Source organism: Suncus etruscus, chromosome 11 (genome assembly GCF_024139225.1).
Source record: "Suncus etruscus isolate mSunEtr1 chromosome 11, mSunEtr1.pri.cur, whole genome shotgun sequence".
Classification (NCBI taxonomy): Eukaryota; Metazoa; Chordata; class Mammalia; order Eulipotyphla; family Soricidae; genus Suncus; species Suncus etruscus.
This window is the reverse complement of record NC_064858.1, coordinates 60537075-60562593: the sequence shown is the minus strand read 5'-3', so window position 1 is coordinate 60562593 and position 25519 is coordinate 60537075. Positions and strand designations below refer to the sequence as shown.

The window sequence follows — 25519 nt, the reverse complement described above, 5'->3', positions numbered from 1 at the left end:
TTTAGCCATTCGTCTGTTGAAGGGCATCTTGGTTGTTTCCAGAGTCTTGCTATGGTAAATATAGCTGCAATGAATATAGGTGTAAGGAAGGGGTTTTTGTATTGTATTTTTGTGTTCCTAGGGTATATTCCTAGGAGTGGTATAGCTGGATCGTATGGGAGCTCGATTTCCAGTTTTTGGAGGAATCTCCATATCGCTTTCCATATAGGTTGAACTAGACAGCATTCCCACCAGCAGTGGATAAGAGTTCCTTTCTCTCCACATCCCCGCCAACACTGTTTATTCTCATTCTTTGTGATGTGTGCCATTCTCTGGGGTGTGAGGTGGTATCTCATCGTTGTTTTGATTTGCATCTCCCTGATGATTAGTGATGTGGAACATTAAGAAAGCCATGCACTGAGGGTGTATTTAATAAAGCTGAAGGTCTCTATGCTGGAGAGATGGTACAGAGGGAAGGCGTTTACCTAGTAGGCTGCAGACCTGCTAGGTTTGATCCCCATACCCCAAATTACCCCTTTGCATCATCAGTAGTGATCCCTGAGCACACAGCCAGGAGTAAGCCTTGGGCATAGGTGGGTATGGTCCCCCTAACCTCTCCCCCAAACAAAACAAAACAAAAAATCAACTTATGGTCTTAAATTCATAATCTTTGAATGAAACCAGTCTGGGGCTAAGGCCAGAGTTCTCATAATCAGTTTTATAGGCTTGTAAACCAGGAACTGGGTCAAATTAGGACATTTATTGATACTGATTCATTCTTGCTTTCATTCTTTCCTGTGTACACTCACTTACTCATAATCAACCCCTTATTCACTCATCTTATTCATCCCACCAATAGAAAGGTGATGTATGCCTATGAAGCAGAGAGCTCTGGCTAAGTTACTGAGGATAAAGAGAGAGAAAGAGAAAGCAGAGTCAGAGTCCAATGATTAAAAATGGATTAAAATGAGACATCCTATGATTAAAGCCCAAATTTATTATAGTGTACAAACATATGTGGTGTTGGATGTTTGATGTGTGTCTGTAGCCTTCCTTATAAAAATAACTTGACTCAATACAACAACTACTATAATGGACGTTTTTTGTTATAAAAGACGAAACCAAGGTGGTAGGGGAGGAGGGAGACTTGGGACATTGGTGATGGGAATGTTGCACTGGTGATGGGTGGTGTTCTTTACATGACTGAAACCCAAACACAATCATGTATGTAATCAAGGTGTTTAAATAAAAAAAATAAAATAAAAATAAAGAATGTCAAAATGAAACTGCAAAAAAAAAAAAAAAGAAAAAGAAAAAAAAAAGAAGTTGTTACGTTCTTTGTAGGTACATTCTTTGTAGGAGATCATGGATCTAGCAGGGTTGGGCCCTCCTGTGCCTTCATGTCCTAGACTGTGAATTTCAACTTATGATATTATGCAGGCCTTGCCTAAGAAGAAGGTAGTGTCTGTGACTCCTTGGGGGGTGGGAAATACCTGTAAACAAGGACTCTCTCCCTGAGAAAATGTGTATATTCTTTCCCCATTGCTACTATAACATATGCTGCAGAAACCAACAATATTACAACAAAATGTACGTGATGAGTTATGGAGCTTAGAAGTCAATTTCTGTGCTAAAACACAGGTGTTGTGTGGTCGGGTCTGATCCTTTCTGGGCAGGAGAACTTGCTTATGGTGTTTTCTGATTTCTGGAGACCATCCTTGGCTTGTCACCTCCTTCTAGTTAAGGAGGAGAATGAAGAGGGGATAGGAAGACATGAAGGGAGGGATAGACTAGAAGGTGGTAGGGCAGGTGATAGAAATAGAGGGTCCTGAGAGATCAGAGCTACCCCAGGATTCAGAAAGAGCATGGAGGTAGACTTTCCAGGGCAGGTGATATGGAATCCTGGAGCCCTGAGAGATGGAAGCTCATGCCATCATTTTTTTGAAGGGAGGGGTGGAGAGGCACACTAAATGGTTCATCCAGCTTACTCCTGGCTCTGGTTCTGTGTTCACTCCTGGCAGAGATCAGGGGTGTTGGGGACCAAACGTGGGTTAGCCACGTACCTTATCTGTTCTATTATCTCTCTGGACCCTGTGCTCTTAAGTTTTCAAGCTTAGCCCAAGTGCTGAAAACACAGAAAAAAACATCCCCTTTCTGTCAGAGATAGCATTTTATTGAATCTGTTGTTTATGCTCTGATTTGCTGTGTAGAACTGGGTATATAAGTGTTTCTGTAATTTCAGTATAAGAATAGTCTTTCTAGGGTATAAACCATACATGACTTTCAATCAGTACAAATGCATTTAACTGGCGGAGTTCTCAGGCATGGGTCTGCATCAAGCCACATCTGCAGCGGGAACATGGCCTGGATTTTCATGCCAAGAACCAGAAAAAGAGCCAGGACCATTAATGAGCTGATAGGGGTGTTAGCGGGGTTGCACGGGGGGCCTTCTGCGGGGATGGCCCAGGGCTGCGGGCTCTGCACCAAAACACGGTAGCTGAACTGAAAAACTCAGTGGATGGCCTCGCCAGCAGGGTAACAGCAGCTGAGGACAGAATTGGCGTGCTGGAAGATGAGATGCAAAAAAACTCAGCACAACAGAAGAAATTGTAAAAGAACCTTAAGACAAACGATCAGGCAATGGAAAAAGTACTCTAAGGAATGCAAACAGATGAAAATAGAAATCTTTGATAAACTCAACAGAAACAACATAAGAATCATTGGAGTTCCAGAGGCCCAGGTAGAAGACCCCCAGGAAGAATCAACTGTCAAAGACATTATCAAAGAGATACTCCCAGAGTTAAAGACTACATGCAATCAAATCCTGCATGCCCAAAGGTTACCAGCTAAAAGAGACCGGAAGAAAAACACCCCAAGACACATCCTCCTCACAATGACAAATCCCACAGATAGAGATAGAATACTGAAAGCAGCAAGATCAAAAAGGGAAATTACATTCAAAGGAGTATTCTTAAGACTTACAGCAGGGAGCAGGCTGGGGAGCCAGGGACCAGCAAGCAGCACTGGAGAGGTGGTGAGGTTGGGAAGGAAGCGCCAGGAAGCACACGAGCAGGCTGGGGAGCCAGGGAGAAACAAGCAGCGCTGGAGAGGTGGTGAGGTTGGGAAGGAGGTACCAGGAAGGTCACGAGTGGGCCGTTGGAGGGTCACCATAACAGGTATCCCAGGAGGACCCTGAGTCCTGAGATAGAGGCCAGAGGGAGCTCGAAAACTTTCGCCAACTAGCCAACGTGGCATAGGCAGCCCGGGGGGACAGAGAGCCATGAGGAGCAGTGACTAGAGGGCCAAGAAGGAAGCACAGGCTGACTCCCAGGTGGGGGAGGTGACTCATCTAGGCTCAATGGCGCCCTCTGCCACTGTGGCCAGGAGTGGAACTACACTGTCTCATAGGAAAGAGAGTGATAGACCAAGCTTGTCTGGAGGTCGGGGGAGGGGCCAAGCCTCAGCAACAACCCACCAGGAACAGCACTCCAGAGAAGACCCAGCCCCAACACACAGGTGACAAAATTAATCTGAATTCAGAAGGCACTGCACTCTAAGCCACACCAATATAAGCAAAGGAATATGGGTAGATCAAGGAAGGCCCTGAATCCAGGGGATATGGAAAGGATCCCTAATAAATTTCCAGGTCCTCCAAAATGCACAGACCCAAGAGAAGATTTTAAATTAGCCATGAGGAATGAAATGCAAGCCACGTTAAAGGAAATAAAAGAAACACTAGCCAGCGAATACAAGAAATCCATGGACAAACAGATCAGCCAACTAAAAGAAGAATTGTTACAAAATATGAGAGACTCCATGCAAACAGAATTAAAGAAATTACATACAACCATAGAAAGCCAGAAGAGCAGAATCGCACAACTCGAGAATCATATAGAACAACTCAAAAATAAATTGCAAACAAAAGACAACAAAGAAGCCAACAGAGAAATAGAAGGTAAAGCACTGGAAGTAAAAGTCCAGTATTTAATGAACAAAGACCAAAGAAACTATCTAAGAATTGTAGGTATACCAGAAGGGGAGGAAACAGGGAAAGGAGAAGAACAATTAGTCAGAGAAATAATAGCGGAGAAATTTCCCACCCTCTGGAAAGAAGCATCTGAGCAAACCCAGGAGGTGAAAAGAATCCCCAACAAAATAGACCCTAACAAACCAACACCAAGAAACATAGTAATTCAAATGGCAAGAAACAAAGAGAAAGCGACCTACTTAAAGCAATAAGGGAGAAATAAACCCTCACATACAAAGGAAGGAATATTAGAATCAAACCAGTCTCCCATATGAACTACTTCAAGCAAGAAGACAGTGGAACAACATATTTAAACAACTGAATGAAAGAAATTTTTAACCTAGAGTCCACTATCCAGCAAAACTCTCATTCACATGGGAAGGAAGACTAAAATCATTCTCAAACAAAAATGAACTCGCATTATTTGCGCAAACAAAACCGATCCTAAATGACCTACTCAGAGATGAATTACATAATCCAAACCCCTGATTGTAATGACAACAACACAACTACACAACAGCCCTCTCCATCAATAATCTCCTTAAATGTTAATGGACTAAACTCTCCCATTAAAAGACACATAATAGAGAACTAGATTAGAAAACATAAACCAGATTTTTGCTGCCTACAAGAAACACACCTACAAGTACAAGATAGGCACAGGCTTAGAACAAAAGGATGAAAATCAATTATCCAGGCCAATGGAAATAAAAAAAAAAAAAAGCATGGACGGCCATTCTGATATCAGACCAAATTGCATTCAACCTCAAGAAAGTGATCAGAGACAAAGAGGGTCACTACTTACTGATCAGGGGAACACTAGACCAAGAAGTGCTAACACTGGTTAATATCTATGCACCTAATGCAGAGACAACAAAATATGTACGGCAATTGTTTGCAAAACTGGAGAAACACATGAAAGGAAATGTAATAGTAGTTGGAGATCTGAATACTCCACTATCACCACTGGACAGATCCACCAGACAGAAAGCTAACAAAGAAATAAGAGCCCTAAATGAAAAACTAGAAGAACTAGGACTAATAGACTTATATAGGGCCCTCCACCCCCAGAAAGCAGAATACACATTCTTCTCAAGTCCACATGGAACTTTCTCCAGAATAGACCATGCCTTAGGATGTAAATCTAACCTGCATAAAATCACAAAGGTAAGGATCATAAGAAGCACTCTGTCAGATCACTATGCAACAAAGGTCAAAATTGACTGTAAAAAGAAGCAATGGAGAAAAATCCAACACCTGGAGATTAAACAACATGCTGCTCAAAAATAGCTGGATCAAAGAGGTACTCAAGGAAGAAATAAAAGATTTCTTGAGACAAACGACAATGAAGAAACAACTTGTCAAAACTTGTGGGACACAGCAAAAGCAGTAATCAAGGGGAAACTCATAGCAATACAATCCTATGTCAGGAAAGAGGAAAACAACAAAATTAGCAACTTGAAGGTCCACCTTAAGGAGCTGGAACAACAGCAACAAAGAAACCCAAACACAATCAGAAGACAGGAAATAATAAAAACCAGAGCAGAAATAAACAACATAGAAACTAAGAAAACAATACAGAAAATCAATGAGACCAGGAACTTTTTTTTTTTTGAAAGAATAAACAAGATAGACAAACCATTGGTTAGACTCACCAAAAAAAAAAAAAAAGAGGGAAAACACCCAAATAAGCAGGATCACAAATGAAAGGGGAGAGATTATAACAAAACCCCAAGAAATCCAACACATCATGAGGGCATATTATGAACAACTATACTCAGTTAGGCTAGAGAACCCAGAAGAAAGTGACAGATTCTTGGAAAAATACCAGCTTCCAAGGCTAGAAAAGGAGGATTTAGAAAGCTTAAACAGGCCAATCACCTTAGAGGAAATTGAAACAGTAATTAAGAAACTTTCCAAGAACAAATATCCAGGCCCAGATGGTTTTACAGGTGAATTCTATCAAACATTCCAAGAAGAATTACTTCCACTGATTCATAGGCTCTTCCAAACCATTGAAAAGACAGGAATCCTCCCCAATTCCTTCTATGAGGCTAATATCACTCTGATTCCCAAAGAGGGCAAAGATACCACCAGGAAAGAAAACTACAAACCAATCTCACTAATGAACATAGACGCAAAAATACTCAACAAAATCTTAGTGAACCGAACCCAGCACTACATCAAAAAGATTATATACCATGACCAAGTGGGTTTCGTTCCAGGGATGCAAGGATGATTCAACATACGCAAATCAATCAACATCATACGCCACATCAATAATAAAAAAGACTAAAACCACATGATCATATCAATGGATGCAGAGAAGACATTTGACAAAATCCAACACCCATTCATGCTGAAAACACTAAGCAAAATAGGTCTGGAAGGAACCTTTCTCAAGATAGTTACAGCTATCTATAAAGCCCTCAGCCAACATTATCCTTAATGGTGAAAAACTGAAAGCATTTTCACTAAGGTCAGGAACAAGGCAAGGATGTCCTCTCTCCACTCTTATTCAACATAATCTTAGAAGTCCTAGCAATAGCAATCAGACAAGAGAAGGGAATCAAAGGAATTCAAATAGGGAAAAAGGAATTCAAACTATCTCTTTTTGCAGATGACATGATGATATACATGGAAAACCCTAAAGAGTCCACAGTAAAACTTCTAGAAACAATAAACCAATACAGCAAAGTGGCTGGTTACAAAGTGAATACACAAAAGACAGCATTTCTCTATACAAATAACGAAGTAGAAGAGAGCGAGAGAGATTAAGAATACAACTCCGTTTAAAATAGTATCAAAAAACATCAAGTACCTAGGAATCAACCATACAGGGAAGTGAAGGACTTATACCAGGCAAACTTCAAAACACTTCAGGAAGAAATTGAAGAGGATCTTGGGAAATGGAAGAACATCCCATGCTCATGGGTAGGTAGAATCAACATAGTCAAAATGACTATCCTACCCAAACTCCTATATAGATTTAACGCAATCCCCACCCAAATTCAGACATCATTCTTTAAAGACTTAGAACAATCAATCATAAAATTTATCTGGAGGGGCCGGGCGGTGGCGCTGGAGGTAAGGTGCCTGCCTTGTCTGCGCTAGCCTAGGACGGACCGCGGTTCGATCCCCTGGCGTCCCATATGGTCCCCCAAGAAGCCAGGAGCAACTTCTGAGCGCATAGCCAGGAGTAACCCCTGAGCGTCACAGGGTGTGGCCCAAAAGCCAAAAAAAAAAAAAATTATCTGGAGTCACAAAAGACCCAGGATAGCCAAACACATACTAAAGAATAGGAAGCTGGGGGCCAGAGAGATAGCATGGAGGTAAGGCGTTTGCCTTTCATGCAGGAGGTCATCGGTTCAAATCCTGGCATCCCCTATGGTCCCCCGTGCCTGCCAGGAGCAATTTCTGAGCCTGGAGCCAGAAATAACCTCTGAGCACTGCCAGGTGTGACCCAAAAACCGCGCGCGCGCGCGCACACACACACACACACACACACACACACAAGGGAAGCTGGGTGGCATCTCCTTACCTAACCTGAAGCTATACTATAAAGCTATAGTGATCAAAACAGCATGGTACTGGTATAAGGACAGAGCCTCAGACCAGTGGGTTAGAACAGAATTTCCAGACATAAGCCCCCAGATATACAGCCAACTGATATTTGACAAAAGAGCCAAGAACTTGAAATGGGACAAAGAAAGTCTTTTCAACAAATGGTGTTGGTACAACTGGAAAACCACATGTAAGAAATTCAAAATTGACCCATAACTCACTCCTTATACAAAAATCAACTCAAAATGGATCAAAGACCTCAAAGTTAGACCCGAATCTATAAATTTTATAGAGAATAAAATAGGTAGAACACTCAAAGACCTATATATAAAAAAGGTCTTCGAGGATGGAACACCAATGGCAAGAACTTTAGCGTCAAACATAAACAAATGGGACTACATCAAACTAAAAAGCTTCTGCATGGCAAAAGAAACCCTACTTAACACAAGAAGACAGTTAACTGAATGGGAAAAAATCTTTTCACCCATCATATCAGATAAAGGGCTGATATACAGAATATACAAAACACTCAGAAAGCTGAGCCCCCCCAAAACCAAATAAAGCCATAAAAAATGGGAAGATGAAATGAATAGACACTTCTCTGGGGAAGACCGAAAGATGGCCAACAAACACATGATAACATGCTCACCTTTTTCACTCATCATTAGGGAAATCCAAATAAAGACAACAATGAGGTACCACCTTACACTAGTGAGGATGGCTCACATCAAAAATAATACGAACGATCTATGTTGGCGGGGATGCGGCATGAAAGGTACTCTCATCCACTGCTGATGGGAATGCCCCCTAGTCCAACACCTATGGAGAACAGTCTGAAGAGTGCTCAAAGAACTTAGAATTGAGCTACCATTTGACCCAGCAATTGCTCTCCTAGGTATCTACCCCCAACTTGGAAGGACATTCATTCCAAAGTATGTGTGTACCCCACTATTTATCGCAGCACTCAGTATAATAGCCAAGTCTTGGAACTAACCTCATTGTCCAACAACAGATGAATGGATCATTAAGATGTGGTATCTATACACAATGGAATACTACATGGCAGTCAGAAATGATACAATCACAGACTTTGCAGCAACGTGGATGAACCTAGAACATATTATGTTAAATAAAGTAAGCCAGAAGATGAAAGATAAACACAGAATGATAGCACTATTCTGAAGCACCTAGAACATACACCTTATATCCAACTAATACTCAACAATCAAATAACAAGGTTTAACAGGGTAGAAACCCCAAACACTGTAACAGTCAACATAAAACGGAGAGCAGTGCCCAAACACATGAAAGAGGAACAACACAAACTCTTGACTACACATCATACCACAAAAAACTCAGCAACAGCAGAAACAGCAGCATAGAAAGACCAGGTAAGTAATCATCTTTCTACTACAAAGGCCCATAACAAGCCTTTAGGGATCTTATACAGAATTACAGGTAAAGGATACCATGGGAAACCACTGACTCCAACGAAAGCATTCTATAATAATATGTTTTAATGCCTTAATCTTTCTATACTTAAAATAATCTTTCAGCTTTTCTGTCCACAGGCGTTCTTGGATACAAAGTGTGGACAAACTAAGATTGCATCTCGGGGCTCAATCACACTCGATACCATACCCAGCCTGCACGACGAGAATGTCCCGATAAAACTCTTTAACATATCCTTTATCTCTAGGTTATACATTCATTTAGGACTTGAAGCACGTGACCACCCAGACCACCGAGGCAGCAACTGTGACCTACAGACTTATACTGCAGTCCCTACTCATCGAACACATTCAAACAAACTAGCATTCCCTCACTCTTTTCTCTACTCTTCTCACTACTGTTTTTTTCTTTTTCTCTCCTTTTCTTTTTAATTTATTTTCTCTTTCTTTCCTGCCCCTTCCATATACTTTCCCCTTTCCCCCCTTTGAAAATCCGACTATCCCTTCATCCTTCAATCCCATCCAGATTCCCTATCTTTTTAAAAATCTTCACCCAGTTCCTAATCTATTAGGCATCAAGAATGACCTCCTACCCCAGTGAACCAGTACCCAGCACCCAAGCGAAGAGACAACCAGTCAAACCCACACCTCACCCCCTACAAGAAAAGGCAACCAACCACCCTGCTGACTCATGCTCCGTGGTCCTCCTTACCAACCCTTCCTAACATGGACTGTTACTTGAAACCGGACTTAGCTCTACAAGTATCCCCCAATGCATGAACTCTTCCCAAGTCCTCCTTGCCGCAAATCTGTTGCCAATCTCAAGAAGGTCAAGAAGGGAGATGAAAAGGTGCCCGGTAACCCACACACCACAAGAAAATCTCAAAAGATAATGGGGAAACCATCATAAATATAAGACCTGTATTACACTACCTCTTTACCTGCTTTTCCCCAAATACAAGATACTTTCTTGCATCACCTCATTCCTTTAATTAACTTATTACTTTATTTCTTAAAAATATTTTTTCTTTTCATATATATACATATATATATGTGAGCACATATATTTTTATTTCTATTTTTATCTTTTTTTTGGGTGTGTGACCTGTTTTTGTTTTCTTCTCTCTCCACCCTCAAATGCACCAGCAATATAATGTAGCACCATTTCTCTCTGCAAAGGCACACTAAAAACAGGGGAAATCTTACGTATAAAAAAGAGCTATTATTTATTAGGGATAAGAACTCATACTTGTTTACAATATAGGGGTATCTCCCATCTTGAAAATATGTCATGTGGACCCAACTTAGACCCCAGGTGATTAGACACCAACCGTCTAGCCTTGAACCCTGGATCACAGACATAGAAACGACACACTTCTTCACAACAGCCACAAGAAACAAATCCTAACTGGGACATTCTTAATAGTGCTCAGACACCAACAACTGCCAGCCCTAATATGATTCCCTGACAATGAGGAAAATGGGAAAAACTTGACCTAAGAGCAAATTATCCTACATCACCAGCTAATGATAAGACAAAATCAGAAGACTTGTCACCCTTAGATCTATCCAAATGCCAAGATTGTGATTTACAGATGACTGGCTGACAGAACCATGGCCAGACTGTATGTATCCTGGGACCAATAAAAAAGCCCTAGTCTAGGGCATGAGCTACGACCTGCATAACAACTATGATCCCTAGTTCCAGAGGTCTGTCTGAGACTATTGCAATGGAAGGGGACTTCTGGAAACATAATGAAAGATGCTATCACAGGCCCCTTCCTAGGATCAGCACAAAGACCAGGACCGCCAACTACAGAAGACAGATTAAAACGACAGTGAGGGAACAGAACTTCTAGAACCACAAAGAAAGACATAATCATAAGTTCAACTCCTTGACTCATGCAGATACCAAGACTTCTAGATACAGAGGTCTGATTTTAGCACCTAGGACTAAGTAGAAGTCTTCCATACACCACAAAAGCACCAAGGGGAGAGTAAATGAACCTAAAAGGAGTTTATAGTTAACCCCCATGACAATATATTTCAAGGGTGGAGAAACCCTGTATCTCTTAGGCAAAGGAAATTCCTTTTTGAATGACCCCGAGATTTACTGTGCATCTGCAAGGAGGGAAAAAAGGACAAAACAATTATTATTATTATTATTTACTTATCTATTTGTTGATTTCATTGTTGTGGTTAGGCTATTGAAGTGAATGTCTCCATTTATATTTATTTATTTATTTTCTTCTTTTCTTTTCTTATGTACGCTGCCACATTTTTTTAATCTCAATACCATGGCCTTTATATGGTGCATACCACCCCCCCTTTTTTTGGGGGGGTCACACCCGGCAGTGCTCAGGGGTTACTCCTGGCTGTCTGCTCAGAAATAGCTCCTGGCAGGCACAGGGGACCATATGGGACACCGGGATTCGAACCAACCACCTTTGGTCCTGGATCGGATGCTTGCAAGGCAAACACCGCTGTGCTATCTCTCCGGGCCCACTCCCCCCCTTTTTTAGAATGCTCACTGGATATTTTTTGACAGTTCTTTATGTACTATTGTGGTGTTTCACCTTCTTTTTCCTCTTCGTCTCTCAAACCAAGGATGAAAGCCTCTAGAAGGACTCCACCCATTTCCATCCTTTTTTTTCTCCAGGTTATTACTTTTCTCTTCGTCAAACAAAACCCCATAACTTGAACTATCTAGTCCCGCCTCCCAATTAGGGGGGGAATAAGAGAGGTACCAAGACCAAACAGGTGTAAGACCACTAAGTAGTAAGCTAGGCACAGAGGGGACCACTTACTCTAGCAGCCCTGGGGGTGAGGGAAGAGGATATGGGAAGTAGGACGGGAACGGAAGTGGTGATGGAAACGGTGATGGAAATTCCCCTGATTTTCTGTTAATATGTACCTAAAATATTATTGTCAATGATATGTAAGCCATTATGATTAAAATAAAAATTATATTAAAAAAAGACTTACAGCAGACATGTCACAAGAAACTCTCAAGGCCAGAAGACAGTGGTGGGATATTGTGACAAGACTGAATGAAATGAATGCCTCACCGAGAATAATGCACCAAGCCCGACTCATGTTCATTTTTGAAGGAGGGATAGATAGCTTCATGGATAAACAACAGCTCAGAAACTTCACAGATGAAAAACCAGCCTTAAAGGAAAAACTGAAAGGTCTACTTTAAGGCAAGAAAGATCAACAAATACAGAAAACTTATCTACAAAGATGACATGAAATCCTATGACAATCATCTTCCTCAATGTCAATGGACTAAATTCACCAATTAAAAGACACAGAGTGGCAAAATGGGTCAAAAATTGAATCCAACCTTCTGCTGTCTACAAGAAACACACCTGAATAATCAGAACAAAGATAGACTCAAAATCAAAGGCTGGAGGAAAATCATCCAAGCAAACAACACCCTTAAAAAAGCTGGGGTGGCCATATTAATATCTGATGACACCAACTTTATACTCAGAAAAGTGGTAAGGGACAAAGATGGACACTTTGTACTAATCAAGGGGTATGTGCAACAGGAAGAAATCAGACTATTAAACATATATGCACCAATGAGAAACCAGCAAATTATCTAATACAATTACTGATAAATCTGAAAGAAGACATCAATAATAACACAATAATTGTGGGAGTCCTCAACATGGCCCTGTCAGCACTTGATAGGTCAACCAGACTGAAACCCAACAAAAACATACTAGCCCTGAAAAGAGAAATGGAAGAAAAAGGACTAGTAGATATATACAGGACACTCCATCCCAAAAAACCTGGATACACATTCTTCTCCAATGTACATGGGTCATTCTCCAGGATAGACCACATGCTGACACATAAAACATACCTTCATAAAATCAAGAGGATAGAAATCTTGCAGGCTACCTTTGCTGACCACAAGGCTCTGAAATTAGATGTGAACTACAAAGCCACACAGAAGAAAAACTTTAACAGTTGGAAATTAAACAGCCTACTAATGAACAACTAGTGTGTCCGAGATGAAATCAAAGAGGAAATCAAAACATTCCTGGAAACAAATGATAATGAAAACACAAACTGCCAGAATCTATGGGACACAGCAAAAGCAGTCCTGAGTGGAAAATTTATAGCTTTGCAAGCACACATCAGGAAAGAAGATGGGGCATACCTGAATAACTTAATAACGCAGCTCACAAAATTAGAAAATGACCAACAAAAGGAACCAAAAATAGGGAGACAGAAGGAAATAACAAAGCTGAAAGCAGAAATCAATGAAGTGGAAACCAAAAAAAAAAATCTGAAAGATCAACGAAAGCAGAAGTTGGTTCTTTGAAAAAATAAACAAGATTGATAGACCATTGGCAAAATTCACAAAGAAAGAGAGAGAGAAACCTGATAACCTGTATTAGAAATGAAAAGGGGGAGACCACGACAGATATTGCAGAGATCCAAAGGGTAATTAGAGACTACTTTGAGAAACTTTATGCTACTAAACATGAGAACCTAGAAGAAATGGATATATTCCTGGACACTTATAACCTTCCACGGTTAAGCAAGGAGGATGTAGCATATCTAAACACCCCCATCACTATGGAGGAAATTGAAACTGTAATCAAACAGCTGCTTAAATAGAAAAACCCAGGTCCAGATGGACTTACTAATGAATTCTTTCAAACTTTTCAAGAGGAGCTACTACCAATCCTAGCCAGGCCATGAAATTGAAAAAAAAAAAAAAAGGAACACTCCCAAACAGCTTTTATGAAGCCAACATCACCTTGATACCAAAACCAGACAGAGATGCTGCCAAAAAAGAAAATTACAGACCAATATCCCTGATGAATGCAGATGCAAAGATCTTCAACAAAATCCTGGCAAATAAGATTCAATGCATCATCAAGAAGATCATACACTATGACCAAGTAGGATTCATCCCAGGAATGCAAGGATGGTTTAACATCCTCATATCTAACAACATAATACAAAACATCAACAACAAGAAAAATAAAAATCACATGATCATATCAATAGACACAGAGAATGCATTTGATAAGGTCCAACATCCATTCTTGATCAAAACTCTCAGCAAGATGGGAATGAAAGGAACCTTTCTCAATCTAATTGAAGCCATCTACCACAAGCCAATGGCAAATAGTATCCTCAATGGAGAAAAACTAAAAGCCTTTCCTCTAAATTCTGGTACAAGACAAGGCTGTCCGCTCTCACCACTTCTCTTCAACATAGTACTGGAAGTACTTGCTATAGTGATCAGGCAAGAAAAAGATATCAAGGGCATCCAAGTAGGAAAGGAAGAAGTCAAGCTCTCACTGTTTGCAGATGACATGATACTCTACTTAGAAAACCCTAAAGACTCTACCAAAAAGCTTCTAGAAACAATAGATGCATATAGCAAGGTGGCAGGCTACAAAATTAACACACAAAAATCAATGGCCTTTTTATACACTAATAATGATAGGGAAGAGATGGACGTTAAGAAGGCAATCCTATTCACATTAGTGCCACACAAACTCAAATATCTTGGAGTCAACTTGACCAAAGACGTGAAGGACCTATACAAAGAAAACTATAAAACTCTGCTCCAAGAAATAAGAGAGGACACACGGAAATGGAAACACATACTCTACTCATGGATTGGCAAGATTAACATCATTAAAATGGCAATACTCCCCAAAGCATTATACAGATTTAATGAGATCACTCTAAAGACCCCCATGACATTCTTCAAAGAAGTGGATCAAACACTTATGAAGTTCATCTGGAACAATAAACACCCTCGAATAGCTAAAGCACTCCTAGGGAAAAAAAGTATGGGAGGCATTACTTTCCCCAACTTTAAACTGTACTACAAAGCAATAGTTATCAAAACAGCATGGTATTGGAATAAAGACAGACCCTCAGATCAGTGGAATAGGCTTGAGTTCTCAGAGAATGTTCCCCAGACATACAATCACCTAATTTTTGACAAAGGAGCAAGAAATCCTAAGTGGAGCAAGGAAAACCTCTTTAACAAGTGATGTTGGCAGAACTGGTTAGCCACTTTCAACAAAGCGAACATAGACCCCCAATTAACACCATGTACAAAGGTAAAATCCAAACGGATTAAAGACCTTGATATCAGACCTGATACCCTAAGGTATATAGAACAACACATCGGTAAAACATCCATGACATTGAGACTAAATTCATCTTCAAGGAGGAAACTGCACTTTCCAAACAAGTGGAAGCAGAGATAAACAGATGGGAATACATTAAGCTGAGAAGCTTCTGCACCTCAAAAGAAATAGTGTCCAGGATACAAGAGCCACCCACTGAGTGGAACAAACTATTCACCCAATGCCCATCAGATAAGGGGCTAATCTCCAAAATATACATAGCAGTGACAGAACTTTACAAAAAAAAAAAACCCATCTAATTCCATCAAAAAATGGGGAGAAGAAATGAACAGACACTTTGATAAAAAGAAATACAAATGGCCAAAAGGCACATGAAATAAATGCTTCTCATCACTAATCATCAGGGAGATGCAAATCAAAACAACAATGAAATACCACCTCACACCACAGAGATTGGCACACATCACAAAGAACGAGAACAATCAGTGCTGGCAGGGATGTGGAGAGAAAGGAACTCATCCACTGCTGGTGGGAATGCTGTCTAGTCCAACCTATATGGAAAGCGATATGGAGATTCCTCCAAAAACTGGAAATTGAGCTCCCATTTGACCCAGCTATTCCACTCCTAGGGATAGACCCTAGGAACACAAGAATACAATACAAAAACCCCTTTCTCACACTTATATTCATTGCAGCGCTATTCACAATAGCCAGGCTCTGGAAACAACCAAGATTCCCTTCAATAGATGAACGGCTTTAGAAACTGTGGTACATATACACAATGGAATATTATGCAGCTCTCAGGAGACATGAAGTCATAAAATTTTCCTATACATAGAGGTACATGGAATCTATTGAGTGAAATAAGTCAGAGGGAGAGAGAGAGATGCAGAATAGTCTCACTCACCTATGGGTTTTAAGAAAAATAAAGTCATTTTTGCAACAATCCTGAGACAATGAGAGGATGGCTGGAACTTCCAGCTCACCTCATGAAGCTCACCACAAAGAGTGGTGAGTGCAGTTATAGAAATATCTACACAGAGAACTACCACAACCATGTGAATGAATGAAGGAACTGGAAAGTCAGTCTAGAGTATAGGTGGGTTGGGGTTGGATGGAGGGAGATTTGGGACATTGGTGGTGGGAATGTTGCATTGGTGAAGGGGGGTGTTCTTTACATGACTGAAACCTAATCACAATCATACTTGTAATCAAGATGCTTAATTAAAAACAAACAAACAAAAAAACCAAATGCATTTAACTTTACAAAAGTCAGACCTACCTGATAAACAGTTGGGTCCATAGAGGTTGTTGCTAGTGCAGGTTTCACAGGCAGTGCCTCCAAATGGGTCCTGCACAAGAACCAGGAGATGCTATTAGAACCAGGTGACATGGATTGCACAGAACCCCAATGTCTGTTCTATGTCTTCTCACATGGATCTCTGCTCTCAGCCATTCCTTAAACTCCCTCTAGTTTTTTCTTTATTACATATTTTTTTATAAATAAATACTTTAACTGAATCACCATGAGACACACAGTTACCAAGTTGTTCATGATTGAGTTTTAGTCATAGTAGGTGTCTATCCTACACCTATCACATCCTATCACTAGTCCACATTTCCAATTCACCAATTTCCCTGCTGTCCTTCAATACACATACCAGCCCCTATGTTACCTTTTTTTAACCCAGATTCTGAAGCTTCAGAAAAAAACTACCTAATTTCCCTCAGGAGGGGAAAAATGCAAACATTTTTCATCTTGCTTTTCTAAAGATTGTGATGCTCTCTGTCCTTTTCAGAAGGACTTTTTGCATTTAAATAATCTCAGGTTTAAAATTTGGTAAAATAAAAGAAGTCACTTTTTATTTTTTAATTATAAAAATAAGAGTCACTTTTATAAGGTGAAAAGGAATTTGGGATTGGCAGATGCAGGGGTCAACAATGGGGGCCCAGGTAAGACTTCAGGGTGACCTGCTACAGTGGTAATGAGTAACAGTAATCAGAAAACTTTCTACAGGTCTGTATAAACAGGACAGTTCTATGGTCCTGATGTAATCAGGACAGTTTTATAGACCTTAAGTAATCAAGACAGTTTTCCATGCCTATGGGGTTTCACAATTCTTTTTACATCTAAGATCTCATTTCATATTTTCAACAAATGCAATTGCAGAGGTATTATCAATAAACCCATTTTATGGATGGTTCTGCCTGTAGTCAGATGGCTAATAGGACTCTCTCAAAAGACCCCGGGTTCTAATCTAAGAGATCATTTTGTTGAGAATGGCATGTTCTCTTGGAGACTCTCATGGCTTAGAGACTCCACCTCTGAGAGGTGCAGCAAGGAACAGAGGAAGTAGCATGGGTAATAGAAGTTCTGAACTTACTTGGCAGGAGCAGATTCCATTTCCTTCCATGCCATCTGCACAGCTGCCATGGCCATTGCAGGGAGACTTTGCTCCTCCTGGGCACTCTAGGGAACCCAAGTTCATAGTCACACACATTTTGCAAGGTGTGTTCAACATCACTCTGTGTCTGTTACAACACTCCCTTGCTGGGACAAAGGAATCACTAAAGACATAACTGAGGCACTTGGGGTTACAGAGAAGGCAGAGGTGCAGAACCAGGAAAGTCTCCTTGTACAGAAGTGCTAGCAGAGAAATCAGCAGCCAACCAGTAGTTCTCTGTGCCCTGAGTCAGTCATCCCATGGCAGCTCCTAGACATGGTTGGTGTTGTAGGCAGTCACCTTGCAGAAATGCTCTCCCAGGTAGTTTCTTAAAACTTTATTTATTTATTGATTGTTGGCCCAGTGGTGCTCAGGGATTACTCCTGGCTCTGCACTCAGAAATTGCCCCTGGAAGGCTGGGGGACCATATGGAATGCGAGAAATTGAACCGGGTCCCTCCGGGGTCCGCAGCAGGCAAGGCAAATACCCTACCGCTGTGCTGTCTCTCTGGCCCCTCCCAGGCAGTTTTTATTTTTGCAGGCAATTCATTACATTTAATCTAGCTCCCACACTCACTTTCTACCAGAGAGCTTCCTTTGCATGGACCAACCCTGTGCCTATGTCCAACCCTTCTGTGCAGCTCTCACAGATTACTGCCTCTCCCCCTTTACCTTTCCATGACCTTGTACATCCTGACCCTGACCTTGTATACTGCCCTCTAACAGGATCCTACATCCAGGAAGGATGAGTTTGCACCCCTTGGGTGTCCCTTCTCATGCAAAAAACTGGGCAGGTAGAGTTCTCTTTTGATAATAGAATGAGATTCTTGGACACGAGCAGATCTTTGGGAAATGTGGGGAGCTTCCTCTCTCCTGGCCCCTGATACTGCTATTGTCTCTGGGTAGGCCCAGGTTCTTTTCCTTTTAGGGGACAGTGGACAATGCTTTGAAAGAATCCAGGCAGGTTGTCTTTAAGGAGAAGCACCACAAGCAGTTGTTTCTAATCATGGTTACAAAGGGACATGCAAAGGGACTCCTCCAAAGGAGGCTGAGCCAGGCAGGGCCATTAGAGCAGGTTCCTTCCTGCAAGTCAAAGGTTCTTCTGCTTTGGGCTAAGGTTAAAACACTCATTCCCCATAGGTTTACTCAGTTTTCCTAGAGCTGCATGTGGTCTAAGACTTTTAATTTCCACCTTGCTTGGCTCCTTCTCTTATTCCCAAGTATCAAGCCTGAATCATCGCCTGATATCCCTGGGCATCCTCTGGCAGCGACTTCTTGTTAATTAATTTGCATGTGAAGCCTTTGCTGGGGCATCTGCTTTTCAGAGGAGCTCAGTTAATATATACAGACAGAAAGAACCAATTAGATGGTCTCTTTTTACTCCCTCTGGCCAGTATATTCCCAGGTTGCTGTGCTTAGCAAGTTGTTGAAACTTAAAATCCATGAAGAGTTGGGCCTGTCCACAAAGGGCTCATGGTTTGAGGAGCTGAGCATAGACTGTGTTTCAGTCCCTGTGGCCAAAAGGAACTGGCTGCAAATTTACACCAAGTTTATTGTATCTATCCACTGATTGGAATTCTCTGGGCATAAGACCTATTTGAATAGGCTTGATTGGTCATTCTACAGCACATTCATGTTTGAGAGCCATTGATATGCTGGTAAAATAGGGTGGATTGTTCTTGATAGGGAGGAGGTGAGGATTTTTTATGCTTCCTAGGCCACTGTAGATGAGTTGGTGTGTTTTTGCATGGGGACATTTCTGTACGGCTTGAACTGGTTGCTAGGCAACTGGTTGGTACTAACAGGTTCTGTTATAGGTGAGCTTAGAAAGGTGAGTAGCTAGACCCTTAGGTGGATCAAATTTGCTTGAGAAGAAACTGCTTATGCATAGAGAGACTCAAAGTGCTCTAGTCTTTCTGACTAATTTTCTGGTAATTAGTTTCTTTGGTAATATGTATTGCCTTTGGCGATTAGAAGTCAATAGGAACCTCCAGGAAAATAACAATAAGATTTTATAAGAATTTTACTCAACATGCATAAAAATAGTCATGTTTTACTTCTTGACATTCTGGAAAAAACCCCAGCAGTAATGAAATCCATTTTACTCTCTGTCCCTGGGTCTTATCAAAGGTAACAAAAGTATTTTTTATATTGACTGATGGGCCCATAAAGGCCATTAAGGTCTTGGCCTCTAGTCCTGACCTTCAGGCCAGGCTGCCATGCTCCCTGGTTCTAGATTTTTCATAATGGTGGTGGGTTCAGATAATCTCTGTGATGGAACATCTGTCTCAAACATTCTCCAGTAAGCAGTCATTTCTAAAGGAAGGCATTACACTGTGATATTTCTGTGGACAGAGTGTGTGTCTTGTTGACTTGAGGTTTTTAATATTTATTGAAAAGCCAGGATGTAGTCTCCATGTAAGCCATATACCATATTATTCAGTGATGTAACACATGTTTAGGTCAAATATTGATACATAGCAATGGCTTTAGAAGAATAAATAAATAAATCAATACTGACCAAGAAAACTAGGAAAGGAGAGAACTAGGTCTCAGAGGCTGACCTTTGGAAAGTAATTCAAGTGAGAGGTTCTTAGTTGCTGCTTATAATCACAGATAAATACTTCATTCAAGTGAATGGTAAATTGTGGAAACATTTTTCTCCTAAGGGCACCTTGCATTGAAAGTAGCATAGAAATCTAACAGAGGATAAATAAAACTAGGGGTGGTCCTAAGAGCACTGATTTACAGTGCAAGAAAAGGGAAACATGATGGCACTAAAGATCCTGCTAAATTGAGAAGAATGAATTGGGAATTTGGGGGAGACCAAGCAGGTGCTGAATTAGGAGAATTTGTGTTAGTACACTGCATTCATTGTGGAAAATTAAAAACCAAATTGGGTTAATCACAGAACCCTGCTTGAGGTCTTCGATGAACTGAAAAGCAGATAACAGGAGAGAAGTCCCATCAGTCACAAGCAACAGTCAGAAAGGCACCACAGTATAGTATGGTACATTGCTCTGGGAAATGGGGTATAGTTATGTAGAATCCCAACCCTAAAATCCTATACTCAACATTAGAGTGGAAGACTGGAGTTCACTAGTCAGCAAGGCAGCAATGAGAAAGACACATAGGGACAAAGCAAGAGAGCTCTGAAACTCCGTTCTGTCTCCTCCCTTGGGACTAAAAACAGATCAGCCTATGCCAGAGAAAGATGTCTAGAGTCTAATGTTGAGGAAAAATGACCGAGTTTGACAGGTAACAGCATTAGCAACCAACTTATACAAGACCAGGAGTACTGAATGTTTTTGCCAGCCAGAATGGAAAGTCATTTTTTTTTACACACAACCCTACTATGGATGCTCTGGAATCGAGGACCAGAGAGATAGTATAAGAGGGAAGATGCTTCTTTAATGCAACCAACCTATTTGACTCCTACTGTTACACATGGCTTCCTGAGCACTGCTGGGTATGGTGTCCTTTTAGCCCGACACCCCCAAATACTTAGGAATCAGTGACTAAAGGTTGCTCTAGTCTGATGAACAAATGTGCTCAGATTGCAATTAATTTTATTATGTTTAAGAAATTTGATTAAGATCCCTGTAGTGTGCTTTGGCACATGGGAGATGTTTTGAACTGCCACTGCTCTGCTGTGTGCTAGACCATGAATACAGATGCAAAGATCCTCAATAAAATTCTAGTAAATAGGATCCACCACCTCATCAAGAAGGTCATACACCATGACCAAGTAGGTTTTATTCCAGGAATGCAAGGATGGTTTAACATGTGTAAATCAATCAACATAATACACCATATCAACAAAAGGATATATAAAACTATATGCTCATATCAATAGATACAGAGAAAGCATTTCATAAGGTCCAACACCCATTCATGATAAAAACTCTCAACAAGATGGGAACGTTCCTTACATTCCTTAATTTCCTCAATATAGTCAAGGCCATCTACCACAAACCAAGTATTATTCTCAATGGAGATAAACTAAAAGCCTTTCTTCTACAATCTGGTATAAAAGAAGACCTCCCACTCCTATTTAGCATAGTACTAGAAGTACTTGCCATAACAATTAGGTAATGAAAAGATATCAAAGGCATCCAGATAGGAAAGGGAGAAATCAAGCTCTCACTGTTTGCAGATGATATGCTACTATATTTATAAAACACTAAGGACATTAACAAAAAATTCCAGGAAAAATAGATTTGTATAGCAAAGTGGCAGACTATAAAATTAACACATAAAAGTCAATGATCTTCATATACACAAATAATAATAGAGAAGAAATGGACCTTAAAAATTCCCATTCATGGGCCCAGAGAGATAGCACAGCGGCATTTGCCTTGCAAGGCAGCCGATCCAGGACCAAAGGTGGTTGGTTCGAATCCTGGTGTCCCATATGGTCCTTCATGCCTGCCAGGAGCTGTTTCTGAGCAGACAGCCAGGAGTAACCCCTGAGCACTGCTGGGTGTGGCCCAAAAACAAACAAAAAAATTCCCATTCATAATTTCATAACAGAAACTCAAATATCTTGGAGTCAACTTAACTAAAGAGGTGAAGGACCTCTACAAAGAAAACTACAAAACACTGCTTCAAGAAAGAAAAAGAGGACACAAGGAAATCGATACACATACCTTGTTTATGGATTGGGAGTATTAACATAATTAAAATGGCAAATACTCCCCAAAGCATTGTACAGATTTAATGAAATTTCACTAAGGATATTCATGACATTCTTCAAAGAAGTGGATCAAACACTCCTGAAATTCATTTGGAACAATAAACACCAGTGAATAGCTAGAGCAACCCTTAGTAAAAAGAAGATGAGAGGCATCACTTTTCCCAATTTTAAATTGTATTATAAAGCAATTAAACAGTCATTAAAACAGCATGGTATTGAAATAAAGACAGACCCTCAGAACAACGGAATAGACTTGAGTATTCAGAGAATGTTCTCCAGACATACAATCAATTAATCTTTAATAATGGGGAAAGAAATGCAAAATGGAGCAAGGAAAGCCTTTCAACAAGTGGTGCTGGGACAACTGATCAGTCACATGCCAAAAAGTGAACTCGGACCTCCATCTAACACCATGCACCAAGTCAAATCCAAATGAATTAAAGACCTTGATATGAGACTCAAAACCATAAGGTATATAAAAGAACACATAGGTAAAACACTCCATGACAGAGACCCCAGGCATCTTCAAGAAGGACACAGCACTGTCCAAACAAGTAGGAGCAGAGATAAACAAATGGGACTATATTAAGGTGAGAAGCTTCTGCACCTCAAAAGAAATAGTGATTAGAATAGAAACACTATCCACAAAATTTGAGAAATTATTCCTCCAATACCCATCAGAAAAAGGGGCTAGTATTTAAGATATGCAAGTTACTGACAGAACTTAAAAAGAAAAATCATCTAAACCACATCAAAAAATGGGGAGAAGAAATAAACTGACATTTTCTCAAAGAAGAAATACAAATGGCCAATAGGCACATAAAAAATGCTCCATATAACTAATCATCAGGGAGTTGCAAATCAAAACACCTATGAGGTACCATGTTGCACCACACTGACTGGCACACATCACAAAGAACAAGAACAATCAGTGCTGGTGGGGCTGTGGGGAGAAAGGAGCTCTTCATCACTGCTGGTGGGAAGATGTCATATCTAGTTCAGTCTTTATGGGAAACAATATAAATATTCCTCAAAAAAAACCTGGAAATTGATTCCCATATGATCCAGCCATACCACTCCTTGGGATATATCCTAGGAACACCAAAATGCAATTCAAAAATTCCTTCCTCACACCTATATTTATAATGCAGCACTATTTATAATAGCCAGAAACTGGAAACAACCAAGAGGCCTTCAACAGATGAATGGCTAAAGAAACTGTGGTACATATACACAATGGAATATATGCAGCCATCAGGAGAGAAAACATAAATTTTTCTACACATGGATGGACATGGAAACTATTATGCTGAGTGAAATAAGTCAAAAGGAGAGAGAGAAACACACAGAATAGTTTCACTCATCTATGAGTTTTAAAAAAATAAAAGACATTATTGTAATAATGCCCATAAATAATAGAGATGAGGGCTGGAAAGACTGGCTCATGATAAAGTGTTGAGCGCAGTTAGAGAAATAATTACACTAACAACTATAATGACACGGTTAATAAGTGAGAGAATTAGAATGCCTGCCTCGAATACAGCAAAGTGGTAGGGGAGGAGGGTGAAGGGGAACATTAGTGGTGGGAATGTTGCACTGGTGAAAGGAAGTGTTCTTTCTGTGACTGAAACCCAACTACCAACATGTTTGTAATCATAGTGCTTAAATAAGATATTAAAAAAGTGTATATAGGTGAAATGCAATGATAAATGCTATCCAATTCCTAGAGATACAATTCACTGAGAAACTCTGAGTTGTCAAACGGACAGATGATGTAAAAAGAGAATGCAATTAATCAACTTAAAAATACATTTGATAAACTAGCATCACCTTGGTGAGGGTTAGCACCTGCACTTTGATGCTACATATATGAGCTACTCAGGAGAAAATTCCCAAACCAAATAAACACAAATAAAATAGAACTACATCATAATTCTGAACAATCAACAGTTGAAAAATTTTATGCAAAAGAGACAATTTTATCTATTTAGTATATCTCTTAAGGTTCTAATTTCTAAATAATGTAAAACAATCAAATTTATATATATTTGTATATGTATGTTTGAAGATTTTGAACTTATTGGAGAATGCATAAAACTAGGTTTATTTTTAATGAGAAAGTGCATTGTTGAAACTAAAAGCAGAAAATGCAAATAAACATTCTTCTACTCTGGTAGGTAATGCTGAAAAAAAAAGAAATTTGATTATAAAACTCCTTTGGCTTAGAACATTATACTTTTACTTGGCCATTATATACAGGCTGAGTTGACCAAGAGAGAAATTCAAGAATATGTTTTAAAATACAAGATCATCAAACAGTTAATAAAATGAAATCCATAATACTGACATACAATAAAAACACATAACACATGTAAAATCAAGAGAACAAACAGTTCATTGAAACCAACTCACAAATAATACTTAATATAGAATTAATAGACAAATGTGTGAAACTAAATTAAAAATTTTAAATTGAATGCAGTTTTAGTGTATCTATATTTTATCTATTCTGAAGGTAGAGGGGGAAGTATATTTAGTATGACTACAGAAGATATAATTAAGATCCACTTTGAACAAAAATATAATGCTTGAGATAAAACATTCTACATTAAAGTAATAGCAGTTTAAATTCCTAGAATGTTTGGTGACTTGGGACTGAGGTGATAGTACAAGTAGTAGGGAATTTGCCTTGCATGCAACTGACCTGGGCTTGATCCCAGCATTCTATATGGTCCCTGAGCATTGCTGAGAGTAATTCCTGAGTGCAGAGGCAGAAACCACTGAGAGTTTATAGGTGTGGTCCCAAAACAAAAACAATAAAACAAAAAAGGTGAGGTGACTCAAAGACATAGTAATAAATCATAAAAAGATGAAAAAGAAAAATGATGGAAAAACTAGTAAATAGAGAGGATCAGTGCATTGTGGGACAATTTTAAGCATTGTAGTATTTGTATAAATAAAGTCTGAAAAAGAGAAGAGCAGAAAATATTTGAAATATTAAGATTAAAAACTAGCAGGGCCCGGAGAGATAGCACAGCAGCATTTGAGTTGCAAGCAGCCGATCCAGGACCAAAGGTGGTTGGTTCAAATCCCAGTGTCCCATATGGTCCCCCGTGCCTGCCAGGAGCTATTTCTGAGCAGACAACCAAGAGTAACCCCTGAGCAATGCAGGGTGTGGCCTGAAAACAAAAAAACAAACAAACAAACAAACAAAAACAAAAC

At 39.9% G+C, this 25519-nt stretch overlaps 1 protein-coding gene across 1 annotated transcript in view; it reads right to left on the bottom strand.

Annotated features, from left to right (window-relative positions):
* STAB2 (stabilin 2) overlaps positions 1-25519 on the bottom strand; it is a 182860-nt gene that overhangs the window by 144200 nt on the left and 13141 nt on the right. The window contains 2 exon segments of the mRNA XM_049782948.1: positions 16441-16510; positions 17543-17628. Coding sequence (XP_049638905.1) covers positions 16441-16510; positions 17543-17628 — 156 coding nt within the window.